The sequence below is a fragment of the Poecile atricapillus genome, chromosome Z, assembly GCF_030490865.1.
Source record: "Poecile atricapillus isolate bPoeAtr1 chromosome Z, bPoeAtr1.hap1, whole genome shotgun sequence".
Taxonomy (NCBI): domain Eukaryota; kingdom Metazoa; phylum Chordata; class Aves; order Passeriformes; family Paridae; genus Poecile; species Poecile atricapillus.
This window is the reverse complement of record NC_081289.1, coordinates 91,802,941-91,817,783: the sequence shown is the minus strand read 5'-3', so window position 1 is coordinate 91,817,783 and position 14,843 is coordinate 91,802,941. Positions and strand designations below refer to the sequence as shown.

The 14,843-nt window shown below is 42.8% G+C and overlaps 1 protein-coding gene across 1 annotated transcript in view; it reads left to right on the top strand.

Annotated features, from left to right (window-relative positions):
- The first annotated feature begins 7,520 nt into the window (after positions 1-7,520).
- The window catches only part of LOC131573179 (3'-5' RNA helicase YTHDC2-like), a 31,794-nt gene continuing 24,471 nt past the window's right edge, over positions 7,521-14,843 (top strand). The window contains exons 1-5 of the mRNA XM_058826884.1: positions 7,521-7,735; positions 7,990-8,080; positions 9,699-9,895; positions 11,664-11,863; positions 12,513-12,679. Of these exons, the coding sequence (XP_058682867.1) occupies positions 7,555-7,735; positions 7,990-8,080; positions 9,699-9,895; positions 11,664-11,863; positions 12,513-12,679 (836 nt within the window). The 5' untranslated portion in view covers positions 7,521-7,554. The remainder of the gene's footprint in view (positions 7,736-7,989; positions 8,081-9,698; positions 9,896-11,663; positions 11,864-12,512; positions 12,680-14,843) is intronic.

The following is a 14,843-nucleotide window of genomic DNA, read 5'->3' as shown; positions in this document are numbered from 1 at the left end:
GAAGTGCAGTGTAATGCGTCTCCTGGTGCTCAGATTCCTCGTGGTACTCTGCAAAAGACCCTCTATGGTGAGAAGCAGGCTGCCTAGCTGAAGCTATGCAAGCAAGCAGTGTGTGGCTGAGTAGCACAGTAGCTTGCACTTGGCTGGACATCAGAAGATGGGCAGCTTCTTCCATCACTTCTAATTCCCAATTTGCCTGCCATAGCCTTTGACTTATGGGCTCTGAGGAAGTATCATGGAATTGAACTGCTGGAGTGGTTCTGGCCATGCAGCCTTTCATGGCTTCACAACATTGCATTGTGTTCCACACAGGCTGAAAGCATGCAAAACCTTATTGAAAGCCTCACAGAGCTGCTGAAAGAGGAAGACAGGGAGGTGGTGTGGCTGACCCTCTCTGTGCTCAGTGACGTTCTCCTGAACAGAGATGCACCAATTGCCAGTTCCCTCGCTCTGCAGCTGGCTGAGGCACTCCAGCCACTCTTTGACAATGTAAGGTTCTGTGCTACCCCCTGACTCTCCGAGATGCTGCCAGGAAACTATTTCCTTGTGGATTTCCAGTTGATTCCCAGGTAGGCCTGGAGTAGGCAGTGCTGAGGTTCTTTATGTATTTACTAGGATGCCAGCCATGTGCAGCTGCTCTCCATTCGACTCTTTCAAGCGGTGATGGAGTTGGTAGATCAAGAAGAACGAAAGCCCCTGAAGGACTGTGTGCACCAGAGCCTGCTCCCCCTTTTCTACCACATGCATGATGAGAATCAGTCTGTGGCAGAGGTAAGGACACTGGGCTATTCGTGTCCCCTGTGAGCAGGCTCAGCTGCCTTCTACTGTAATACCTCAAACACTACAGTACTCCTGCCTCCTTCTGGCCTTTGGCTGGTCCTATGTCCTGGGATGCTGTGCCATCTCCCAGTCTCTGCTGCCCTGCAGGCCTCTTGGGAAACCCTGATTCAAGCAACGATATTCCTGAAGAAGAGGAATCTTGAGCAGCTGCTGGAGACAGAAGAGCTGTGGAGGTTTGGCGAGCGCCTGGTAAGGGTGGCCTCAAAGCCCCACACCATGTCTGAACAAGCCCTCTACCCTCAAAACCCACTGTGAGAGGCTGGCAGCTGTGGCCCCTGCCTACTGCTGCACTCATCACCAACAGCCTGTTCACCACATACTACTCCCCTTGGGTGTGTGGCCCAGCAGGCTCTTCCCCAGGCTTCTGTGCAGCCCTGAGCCAGGCTGCCAACAAAGCCCCAACCCAACTGTGCTTTGGCATCAGGACAGCACTGAGGCTACCTGTGGAGTAACCATCTCTCTGCTCCCTCCAACCCAGCTGTTGGCTGGCCATCATCAGGTGTTTCCATGCAGGGATGTCAGTCCTGGTTGCAGAGGCTGCCCATCCAAAGGGAAGAGTCATTGCCAACTCTTCCCTCTGTCCCCTTGTGCTTTCTCCAGCTGGAAGAGGAGAGAGACAGAGCAGACGGGTACCTGCGCCAGTCTGTGATGTACCTGCAAAGTCCACAGAAGTCCATGCGAGAGGCAGCAGTCAGGCTCACTGGTGAGCCAAAACTCTTGGGGTTTCTTGCTGCCGTACTGCAGTTTGGCTCCAGCCCCAGGAGCAGGACTCAGCCCAATAGCTCTGGTTCCCTGACTGTGCCTCAGGACTCCCTGCCTCTCCCACCCTTGCGCTTGTGCTTTATACATGGGGCTCAGTCTTACTAAGGGTAGGAGGACATGTGGCCAGGCTGGCAGCACTGGTGCTGGGGAGCTGTGCCACTGGGGTGATCCCAGGCTTGGCGTCCCAAGTGCTTAGCAGCTGCTACTTGAGCAGACAGCAGAAATTGTTCCAGGTCACCTGTGAGGATCAGTGAGAGCAGTGGGATGTCAGAAGGGACAGGTGTGAATGTATGAAAGATCCTGGGCAGGGTTCTGCTCTTTGTCCACACAAGGAGTGGTGTGAACAGAGCAGACAGAGATTTAAGGGGGACACAAGAGGTATTCACGGCAAGCACTTTAGAATTTATCCTCTTCCAGTTCCCTTGTGTGCATGGGAAGATCTGGGATTGGGTGGGGTGGGGACAGGGTGGGGCGGCCCTCACAAAAGAGATTCCTGGAGTGCCTGAAGGTCTCGGCCCTGACCTTGTCTCTATTCCTCTCTGTTCCAGCTCTTCAAGGCACAACAAATAACTTTAGCCCTTCCATCTCTAACCTCGTTACTCAAGCCCGGCACTTTCTAAGAACTGCAGAGCGAAATCCTTACTCCAGATTCAAGCTTCTGCAAAACCAGCTCTGTGAGGCATGGAAGAAGCAAACTTCTGTCTCAGGACATGGCAATGTTGGGTTACGCTGCAGGAAGTCCTTGCACTGCTGACCCCAGGAGCTCTCAGGGCCATATGAATGAAAATATTAGGTGGCTTCTGGCCTCTCCCAACACACAGAACATCTCTTCTCTTAGATCACTTTTCTTCACCCCTTTTAAAGACACTTTTAAAATGCAAAAACAGGCACTAGTTCACAGTCTCTTTCTTTGGGCTCCTGCCAGTCAGAGCCAAATCTGCAGATGGCACCGCAGCTGAACACAGCTATCTGCACTGACCATATATCTCAACACTCCCACCCATGTTTTAATTGAGCATATCGGCTAATACACTAGGAGAAGAAAAAAAATGTTTCAAGGCATTTAAGCACTGCTCTTACATAGAGCATTATAACAAATAACAAACTTAACAGAGTTAAGGCTAACAAGAGTGTCATAGGACAGAAATATTTATCAATATGAAACCACAAAGGACCCTCAAAAATCAGTTACTGATTAAGAGATTGATCCTTCTCTACTTGTTAGCATATTGAGTCAGGCAGGCATTGCCATCTAACAGAGAATATTCTGAATTGGAAGGGACCTACAATGATCATTGAGGCCAATTCCTTAAATAAATGGTTCATATGGTGATTGAAGGTGTATGTGACCTTGGTATTATTAGCAAGCTGATTGATTGTATTTGATAAGGACAGTAGAACAGAACAGCATAGCCTTGGAGAAATGGAAACAGGATGTAACTTAATCAAGCAGAAGTCATACAGGACACAAGCAGGATGCCAGCTAAGCTCTGCAAGGTTGACAAAGCAGGAGTTTTAAACAATTTTGTGCTTACTCAAAAGTAGGGGTCAAGGAGAGGCCACCTAAAAAGGACATCAGATGTTGAAGACCACAGAAGACTCCCAAAGAACCATATAAGGACTTCTGATAAGGGGTGTGACTATGTAACATAAAGTAAAACATACACATCAAGTAAGTGGTGATATCTAATGATTATGTAAATCAGCGTGGCATGATAAAAACTCTGTTTGCCCAACAGTCAGGGCAATTAATTAGAGGAAGGATCCTCCAAGTGACCAGCATGCTTCAATAAAGAATGTCGGTTTTCTAATTCTCAAAACTGTAGTAGAAAGTTTCCATCTGGAAAATTTTGGTATTATATTTGCTATATAATGAGCACTGGTTTCTTTATGAAGGCTTCTATTCTTCCTCCTGAATAAGTCTGTCTTGTTGGGAAGGCTTCTGCCTAGCCTAACAGTTGGTCTACTACCACCCTGCCACAGGTGACATTTCTGCGGGGTCTCTTTGCAGTCCCTGAAAAGGGAAATCAGTCCATAGTCACCTGCCCAAGCGTGAGCTCATTCTGCTACTTGAAAACTCATGTCATGTTGGCCAACCATTTGTGATTCTCTTTTGTGGTGGCATAAATTCCTGGGCTGGCCATATTTTTTTGTACTTGGATAACTATTGCCTGTGCCCCTCCATGGGATTTATCATGAAACCACATAGCCAGAGTGACTAAATATTCTTTGTCAGAATTGGTATTTCCCCTAATTGCCCACATCCCATAATAATTTTGAGCTGCCTTTCATTTTTCCCATTGTACCTCTTCTTCTGTAAAGAAGTCCTTCTTGTACATTGTCTTAGGGTTTATAAAATTTGGCATTTCCTCTTGTCAGCCATCAGAGTCACAACAGTACATTATACTGGGTGATGTGAAAACGCATGTTTTTTCCCACAACACTCCCGTTGCGTGACACAGCCCAAGAGCATACCAAGAATCTGAACAGACATTCACTCATTTCCCTCTTTCCATAAGTGCTGCATGCATTAAAGCTACCAGTTCTGCTATTTGTGCACGCATCCTTGCTGGAAGTGGTTCTGCTTCTGTTACCTGTCCCCAGCTCACTACAGCATGCCCAGCCTGTTGCTGTCCTTAGAGGGAGTAGCATGAGCCATATGCAAATAGAACTACATCTGGTTTATGTGAGGGAACATCACTTAAATCTGTCTGTGCTTTACTTGAAATTTGCATCACTTTCTCACACCGAGGATGTTTTTCTCCATGATCAGGTACTGCTATTAGGTTTTTGGATTAAAGGTGTTAAGATGCGGTATCTATATGTCCGTTGTGGCATTAGAACTTTGGGCTCCTCCTGCTGCTGCCGCTGAGTTAATACAGGCTGGTGCTCCTGCTGCAACTGTGTGTAGTTGCAATTGATTTCTTATGAGGTCCTAATTTCTGCATTACGTCTCCATTAGCTATACTCTAAGTTCTCAGTGGTCTCAGTCAAAGACTTAGTCTGTTCCCCTAACCTAGGAATCCATGAATGTCAGATCCTACAGCTCTGAGAAAACCTCATGCCTACTTTTTGTGATCAGACGTGAGAGCTTAATTATGGCCTCTCTTTGTTATCATTTATTGTCCCTTCCCCATAATACAGCCTAAAGATTTAAATTTCCTTTTGACACAGCTGAAGCATGTATGGAGATGCACTCTGTTCCCTTTCTCCTAGGGCAGCATAATCTACCAATTACAAACATTGTTTCTCATCACAGTTTTCTTAGAAGTTATTTTCATGAACTATTTGTACAAGAGCTAATTCCAGTAATTTTGTATCTTAATTGCAGTGCAATAAGTGCTAAAGCCTCTGCAGATTCAAGGGGTCTGACATACTTCCTAAAAGTAAAAACACTTTCCCATTCACAATTTTTTTTTTTTTTTAAACAGCAGCTTTTCTTTTTGTTTTTCATCAAAGGGGCAATTAAAAACACTAGGCAACAGAGACAGTTCCTTGCTCAGGCAGTACTCTGCATATTATCCTCCTGGAAGAAAATGAAACAGAATTCCTCAAGTTAATAGATATAACATTGTTATGAATAATAAAAATATTTCCTGCTCCTATGACCATGCCAGTAAACCAGGCCACTAAGAATGCTCTTTGTTTATAAATAGCAAATCTTACCAGACAACTGCAACAGTTCTCCATATTCTGGAGGAAGTCTTCAAATATTTTTTTGCAAGTTTACTGTCCTCTTACTTAAAATAAATGTACACATAGAAAAATGTGGGTTTATAACTATATATAAACACACACACACACACAGAATTATCACCATTACAAGCACAAGTACTAGTCATGAACATACAAAAAATGGAGCAGCATTTCAGCATGACTTCTGAAGTACCTCCTTTTGGTATGGTGTTTCAAATTTGCACCACAACAATCAATTCAAATAGTCACAAACAGCACATGGTTTGAAAATGAGCGGACCTCTACATCAGATCTTTGTGGGTACCCATCTTTGAAGAGACGCTATGTGCACATAGCAGCAATCTGGAGTGAACAATTCCTTCAGTGTGTGTGCTTTCCAGAGATGTGGTCCATCTGTGCATGAATTGCCTATTTGCTAGTTGCAAAATAAACTCTTGAAATGTATTGAAAGAACCACCACACACTAAAGCATTATCGTTTACACATGATATAGCACAGGTCTTTAAATTGTTTCCTACTTCATCTTTTAAAATTCTTTAACAACTCTCCTACCAATGTTTTTTCACTATACCAAGTTTAGTTAATCCCTCAAATCATCCGTCAGTGTTCACAGAGCTGGGAGATGGGCAGTTCACCTTGGAGACCTGCTGTGGATATGGGTACAGTCTGACATGCACTTTTCCTTCCCCTGGATGGCCGTAGGCTGGTGAGAACTCACTGGGCACTGTCAGACTGCTCCCTGGAGCTCCCGATGGCTTCTCTGCGATAGGTTTCATCAGCACACTGGGTGCCTTGTGACACCCATCTGTGCCACTCTGGATTTGGGCATCTGAATTCATCTCCTCACTCCAGTTGGTGAAGACCAGCAGAGATCATGAACCATCAGTTCTGAACAGCCTTTGCCTGCCCGTTTAGGACTGACTGACCCCTCTTCAACAGCTGTCCCTAAACCTCAAGCTTCCTCCAGGCCTTACGAGGGACCCCAGCCCCTGCATGCCTTACTAGGGACTCCAAACCCCCTGCATGCATTACAGGGGACTGCAGCCCACACATGCCTTAGGAGAGACCTCATCTACCCTGCACACCATACAGGTCACCTCAATCCCCTGTGCAGCTTGGGAGAGACTCTAAAAACCCCTGTATATGTGCCTTTTGCTGAGGAGGCTGTGCTCCCATACTCAATGCACTAACCAAATTTCACCAACTATGGACATAATGCTGCAGCAAGGAAAAGTCCGAAATTAAGAAGTTTATTAAAAATAATTTGAGACCCTTACGGTTTATATTGAATATATTTGGGGAATTTTAGCACGAATATATTTGGGGAATTTTAGCATTCATCCTTTGTATCCTCCCTGCTTCAAAGATCTCAGGTCAACTCACACAGTTCCCCATGGACTCCACAGCAGCTGGATGTTTGAAGAAGGGGGTCTGTGAAGATGGTGGCCTAGGGTCCCATTTGGATTGCCAAACTTTTAAGAAAACTTCCCAATCTGACTATATCATGACCCTTTTGTTTGGGGACATGATGTTCGCTGTGAATTCTTTGCACACTCGAACAAAGACAGCAGTCCATGTGTCAGGGACTTTTATCCTTTTACTATAGTGACCTGAAATCCAGCAACTGGCCCTTCCAGCACTTCTATGGAACAGTGGAAGTGTTGGCTAACAAGCTCTCATTTACAGCAAACAACCTGCCAGTCCTCACCACAGACTTTGTTACAAAGCAAGGGGTAAAATATGATAGCCATACTTTGCCAAGACATAACAAGAAAGGAGAGACATAAAGGTGGAAGAGAGAGAAAGAAAATCTTGACGACTCCGTAAAATATTCAAAACAAGGCTGAGGACTGCGATATTACCACCTACACTTAACGCCATTCAATGAAATGGCATGATTCGCGACCTGGCAAGTATCAGCGTTGCTTCTCCAGGCACAGCTGACTGTGACACTATAGCGCAACACCGCTTCCACAACACACAGCCTTACACCCTGCCGGGGACAAACACCCCCAGGCAAGCGCTTCCTTCCGTTTGCAGAGCGGCTCCGCCTCCTGCCGGCTCCGCGCCGCTGCCAGCTCGGCCCGCTGCCGCCCGGCGCTGGGCAGACGTCACGGCGCCGCGCCTGCCCGCTGCCGCTGCCCGGGGACAGCGCCTGCCGCCCCCCGCGTGTGCCGGCGCCCCCGCGTGTGCCGGCGCCCCCGCTCTGTGCCGGAGCCCCCGCTCTGTGCCGGAGCCCCGCTCTGTGCTGGAGCCATGTCGCGGCCCAGGAACGTCCCGCCGCGGCAGCAAGGCGGGGGCGCAGCGGGCTCGGGCGCTCCCGCCGCGCCGGGCCGCGGCCGAGGCGGCAAAGGTCTGAGGGATATCCGTGTGGACGAGGAGGTGGAGATCGCGGTGAACCTCGCTCTGGAGCGGTTCCGCTACGGCGAGGACACGGGTGCGTGGGGCAGCGGCGGGCAGGGAGCCGGGCCCGCGGGCTCTTCCGGGCTGGAGCATCTCCGGCCGCGCTGCCCCGGGGGTGGCCGTGTCCCGCACGGGTGCCAGGGGCCAGCGCTGCCACCAGTCCCGCTGTGCACGGGATGAGTGGTGGGTTTGGGGACCGATAAACTCGCGGCACCGAGGTCATAGGTCAGGGATACTGCCTGTTGAGTTTTTATGTTCGGGTTTTTAGTTTCTAAATTATCTTTCCAGAGATGGAATTCCCATCTTCTTTCACTAGAACCGAAAGAGCGTTTGTTCACCGGCGCTGTCATTCTCTTGGACTGATATCGAAAAGTAAAGGGTAAGTTTGACTTTTATTTTTATGTATTATTTTCTCTTTTTGGTGCAAATTTATGGGATTTCGTTATCGGTGTTAAAACTATCTGTACTTTTAGCTTATCCTGCAGTGTTGTGTGGAATGGTACCAGAGGAGAAACTTTGGATATAAAAATAAGTGTCTGTGTGCTTTGCTTGATGTCTGAGTTAAAAAAGCGCATGCCATGCTAGTTTGCAATGCAGTTTTGAGAGCTTCATGTGCATAAAAAAGACTTCTCACAAAGATCCTTCCCTGTTTGTTTTTTTTCCCTCTGCTAATACGTTTTCAAAGGTTTTGCATAGAGTCTTCTTTGTTGACAGAAATGTAACTTAGAGTAGCATGTTGGAAAGAGTGCTTCGGTTGGGAAGCATAGAAGAGGGTTCAAGTATTACTAGCTGGCAGAGGGAGATCATCCTTCACTGCTACTCAGCACTGATTAGGCTACACAGGGAGTGTTGTGGCTGTCCAGTGCTGGGATCACCAGGAGGACAGAGGTCTAGCCTGGAGAGAGTTCAGTGGAGGACCAGCAACCTGGTGAGGGGCATGGAGCATCTGCTGTATGCAGAAAGGGACAGAGTAGTAGGACTTTTCAGCCTGGAGAAGACAAGGCTCAGGGGGGTCTTAACAGTGTATTTCAGTTCTTGAAATGAGGATGTATAGAGGACAGCGTCCTTTTTACCAGGAGCTGCTGGAGGTGGCTGTGCCTCTCCTCACAGAGGCTGTCTTTGCCAGCACCTGTGTACCTGCACCAGTCTTTCACTCCTGCCAAGGTTCTTAGTGTGGCCTTCTGTTCTTATCCTGAGAAGTTGTTTTGAAGGTATTAATATGTTGGTTATAGCCCAGGCACAGGTTAGTTCAGTTTCAAATATATTTACAAAAATTCTGTGCATTTTGGTGTCAAGAGTCACATTTTTATACACAGGGTGATGAGGCGAAACAGCCCAAGCTTTAGACTAGTTTTTCCTAGAATAATTAAACCTTACACAAAGATCCATTTTCACACAGCCCAAGAGTTCTAACTCTTGAGGCTCAAGGGATGCCAGGGAAAGATAAGGGGTCCATTGATCCCATGAGTAGGTCAGTGATATGGTAAATGTTTTGGCTCCATTTCTACATAATAAATCCTCGATAATGAACATCCTGATACCTGATATGTTTTACTGGATTTTGTTAAGGCTTGGAATGCCACTAGCAGGGAGTTTTTTGTCTATTCTGCCTATTTGTTGTTTTTGAACTTAAAAATCCTTCCAGTTAGTGTGAAAGTCAGTTTGGCGTCATAACTCTCAGTATTGTTTGATAAAATGATTGGTGGTATTGATAGGCTGTATTTTGAGAGATAAATGCAGTGATAACTGGGACATGGTTATCCGATGTCCGCAGTGTCTGTTCTGCACTACCTTGCATGAATAGAAGGTGCTTTTGCTGATGACTATCGTGAATGTTGCATTATGCTACTTAGGACATTATTTGGAGGATTCTAATTTTGCAGATGTGTTTGAAAACAAGGTGAAAGCCATCTTAAAAGAGTTCCTGTCAAAGATCATTACATAGAGGTAGCTAGTTTGTTTATTCCTGAAATGCCTTTTTTTTCCCTTTCTCCCAGAAAAGGAGCAAATCGATACCTAACTGTAAGAAAAAAGGATGGATCAGAACTAAAACGTGCAGTAATGACTTGTGCCCTAACTCCTGGTACAAAACACGCTATTCATACTTTAATTCAGAATTTTCCTGTCACAAATAAAGAAAGAACAGAACTTCTGCCGAAGACAGAACGAGGAAATGCCTATGCTGTTGAATCTGGTATGTTCAGTGTATCTTGTGATATGGACTTGTCAATCAACAAGACTACTTGAAAAAACAAACCACAGTTCAACCCCAAAGAAACACCTCTTATTTTCTGTCTCTTCTTCTGTCCTAACTGAAACTCTTCTTTCGAAACAAACCTAATAAGTTTTTGACTTTTAATTCTTAATATAGTCTTTTAAAACCAGTGTCATAAGGTGCTCAGGTGGTCATGTCACCCACATTGCAATGTTTTCGCTGTATCAAGTTAATTTTGATTCTTTGAGCCAATGTCAGCCAGAATTTTTTTTTTAAATTGTTTTTTTAAAAAAAAAAACAATTGTGAAATATGGACTCCTGCAAGTTCCATGGAGTAAAATTAAAGAGACAAGTGTTACCATCACTCTGTGTAAGAAAATCCTTAAGTGATAATGAGACTGGCTGTTGTGCCTTTAGGAATCCATGTCCTTGATAAAATAAGGAGTTCATGTTTTGTTTTGTCATCTAAAATAGGTTCGGTATCTAAGAGCTATTACATAAACTCAGACTATTATATAAACTTCTTGATTTCTAACATATATAAAGTTCTCTGGAAGACAAACTTCTGATATAAGATGTTTAAAAAACAATGCTTTTAACATGACTGTTGCCTTAACAGTTATGTTTGTGAAAATTTTGTTGTGTTTCTGTGTATAAAGCTGGGTGTAGTGAACAGAGAGCATAGCAGTGTGCCTTGTTTAAATGGATATTTCTGGTTCATTGTGTTTGTGCTTTAAGTGCTTGCTTTGCTAGTTTTCTTTCTCAGTTGTTTCATTTGTTTAAAAGGATTGTTTAGTGAACAGAGGGAAGCTATAATAAAAGTACAGAAAAGCAGTTTCTTGTGGATGTTGGGTACAAATGAATGAATAATGTAAAATTTATCTTTATTTCTTTAGAATGGTCTTTAGCTCTCTTAATTTGTTTGTCTGAGTCTGTCTTGGTAAAACAATGTCACTTAATATATGAATCTGTTAATTGCATGAAATAATTGCATTATGTCTATATAATTGCATTAAAATTGCATTTATAGTGACCTTCTCATTCTTCTGAAAATAATTATTGAGGAATTGCGGAGTAGCATTTAATATACTGATGTTGAAGTAGCATCCTCAGAAGACTGCAGGGTTTTAGCTACTTATACATTGCTTTCTGATACATCACACCGCTGTGTGGCTCCAGGGCTCTCAGTACATCATGTTTCAATTAGTATTTGTTAAGACAAATCTTGCAGACTAGGCTACTAGGTTATGTAAGACTGACTGAAAGGAGGTCTTAAAAGATCAATAAGGATGTGAAAGAAGGCATATGAATCACAGTAAAATTGTCTTTTTGTTGGAGAACACACTTTTCAGTTTGGACTGACTTAAATGTTTAACTCTGTGGTGGATTTTTCTAGGCAAACTCTTCAGATGAGAATGTGTAAACAGATACAAAGGCCGAAGCTTTTTTTCTCTGATTTAGTTTATATTTCTCTTTAAGCTTTCATACCTTTTTTTAACTCGAGTATTGTGCTGTGATAACTCAGTTCTGTTCAACATTTCTGTGAAAGTAAAAAAATCCTTTAAACTATATTTATTTCAAGCACCATAACAGGATGTGTTACTGTGAAAATCACTTTTAAATACGTCATGGGTTTCTCTCTTTATCAACAGGGATGTTAATAAAATCAGGAGTGTTAATTTTTAAGTACAATTTTAACCAGTGTTTTAGTGACCTTCCTTTATAATTTATTGGCTTCTTTCCACAGAAAACAAAGAAGTGAACAAGACAAGTGGACGACTTAGTGATGGTATCCCCCAGGTTCCAGTGAAAAGAGGGCAATCAGAGTTTGATTCCTTCAGGCAATCACTCCCAGTTTTTGAAAAACAGGAAGAAATTGTTAAAATAATAAAGGACCATAAAGTTGTTTTGATTGTAGGAGAGACTGGATCAGGAAAAACTACTCAAGTACGTTTCTTAAATGAAATAAAAAACATAACAGTATTTATACCAAACAATATATGATGCCAAATCTGTAATAAGGAAGTTTTTTTTTTTTCTATTTTTAAGGCTTTTGTTTTCCTATGTAGTTCAAAGTCTAGTGTTCCAGTTAACTTTTTGCTTTTGCAATACTAAACCAGCAGATACATATTAAAATTTATTACTATTTAGGAAAATAAATTAGTCTGCACAGTTATATGATGGATATCAGTTTTCCTTAAAATCATAGAATATTGAAGGGAAAGCAGCTACGGTTTTGTGTACCCCTTTACTTCTAAAGCTAGTTCCTAGTAACTAGAGTATTCGTGTGTTACAATGAAAGATTATCTAAAGGTTTTTTACAGAAATTTTCCTGAAGCAGGAGAGAAAAGCTGCAACTTCTGTTTAGTTGGTTGGGTGTTTTTGTTGTTGTATTTTGTTAGAAAGAGACTAAACTTAATAGCTGAAACTGATTTTTGTGGCCTTTTTTGCCACATCAGGTACATTGGCAATGATGATCATATTGTGAATCATCTTGCAATATGTGTGATACTGAGGTGTAGTTATTTGTTTCATTGTGATAGAACAGTTATGAGCCTATCAAACTAAAAAGTAAATTTAAACCACTTCTTTACAGATTCCCCAGTTTATTCTTGATGACTGTCACAAAAATGGAACTCCCTGCCGTATATTTTGCACTCAGCCAAGACGTTTGGCAGCACTTGCTGTGGCTGAAAGAGTGGCAGCAGAAAGAAGAGAAAAGATTGGCCAGACAATTGGTTATCAGATCCGATTAGAAAGCAGGTACTGATGGCATTTCTTAAAGTCAATTGATCTAGTGTTGGTGTTCTGTGTTTTTAGTCATGTGATTATTTAAACTGTAATGTATTTGGGATGCAGCCCAGTAAAATATCACTGTGTAAAAAATGTAAGTAGGATTTGTTATTTTGGGTAATGAATGTTTAAGAGTTGAAAAGGATGTTTTTTCTCCTGTATTTTGCAGTTTCATGCAGTGAGTTGTTCTATAGAACTGAAGTGCTTTCTCTTGCTACAGAGTATGTGTGTGGGTATTCTTGTCCTCTATGCTTTTAACATGAATACAAAAGTTCTGCAAGCTTTCAAAATAGGTAGGAAGACCAGCATGCTGTGACAAAAGCTATGTAGGGAGAGTTGATCGGACACCGAAAAGGGAAACCAACAAAATTGGAAAGTGAACAATGCTGTTTAGTATTACCGATCCACTTTGGGTTAAATTTACTCTGTTCCGTCTTTAAAGCAAAAGCAGAAATTCTAGATGACCTGAGGAGTTTGCTCCTAAAGTAGGGCAGGGGTGGGTGAAAGTCTGAAGATTGTGTGATTTCAAAAATCTTGGAATTGTGTAAATAGTGGGATTTTCAGGAATGGGCAGCAGTTGGAATACAAGTGAGAAGAAGGTGGCAAAAGGTGTGTCTGGTTATCTTGCTTATATGGATGAAGATAATACATTTCTAATGAAAATGAATGCACTTGAACAGCAAAACCAAGTTAAAGAATTTTGATATGCATACCAAAGGTCACGTAGCTATTAACCTATTAGAAGAGCAAGTAAAGGTGAATTGCAAGTAAGGTGAATGAATATTGTGTGGAAGAATTATGCTGAATGAAGAAAAACAAAGTATAGGTCAGATGAAAGAATTGCTGGAAGTAGCAGAGAAGAGCCAGCTTGAGAAAGAGTAAAAGGGAGGGATGGCAGTGTTTCCAGCTTGGTAGAAGTGTTGGATGGAAGTGCTTGTGGTAACACAGAAATCTATTTTTTTATCTTTTAGTGTCTGTTAGACAGTAATGGTGATTTCTAGAAGGCTGATGAAAAAGAAGAGTAGAGATTAAAAAAGTAAAGCACTTCTATCTGGTATGTGTTCGGTGAACTCAACATGTATGAGTATTTTTGAAGTGAAGAAAGAATTCCAAACTTGAAATACAGACATATGTATGTGTGTTCCTTTGTATATTACTCTGCAGTTTTTTCTGGAAGCTTTCAGTACTTCAGGTGTCAATGTTGGAGGAAGTAATTGCTGTTATTACTTGCACAGCTAGCACTGCCACAGGTAGTAGGTAGTTTTAAAGAGTTTTAGGTTCAGCTGATTTCTTTGAGAATCAGTCAAGTATAGTGTATTGTGTTTGTATGGCAAAGTTTTGATAATGAGGGGGGTGGTTTTTGTGAGAAGAGGCTTCCCACATGTCTGATAATGCCTCTGCCAGTTGAGAGGCTGTTAGAGAGACCACGTCTAGTCAAGGCTGAGCCCATTGATAACAGTGAGCATGACTCTGGAACAACATATTTGATAAGAAAATCTGTGCAGCAGTACAAAGAGAAGATTGCCAGTATTTGAGAGGAATAGTTCTGCAGACACCAAGGTGCCAAAGAAGGGGCAGGAGGTGCTGCAGCTGCTGAGGCAGAGATTCTCTGGCAGCCTGTGGTGAAGACCATGGTGAGGGAGGATGTTACCCTATCAGTCCAAGTCAAGATCAGAAGCCAATTTTATTGAGTATACAAGGGTTATATAGGGTTTAACTTGTATGGCACTTATATAGGGTTCTATATTTGGGAACAATTTCCCATTGGTTACACACTCTTCATGACATCAGTTACCTGGTAATCATTACAAAGTTTCACAACATATCTCTTGGTCACTTCTACCCCAGGGCGTAGTTCTCTTTGTCTGTCTCTGCCATGGTTTCTGTTTGATTAGGCCTAAGACACTAGGCTCCTTTATCAGTTCCATTGTACCTCTGTTTTATTCCCCTTACTTTCCCCTTCCTGTTCAACCGAAAATACCCTCTTAAGTGACTTGTCTATTAATTTCTGCAGGCACTGTAAAATATAAGGAATAACTCTAACTGCATAATATAATGCCTAATACATATAAGCTTATTTCAATTAGATTTCTTACCTATCCACTGAATCTCCGGTCTCCCTGATGTTGACTTA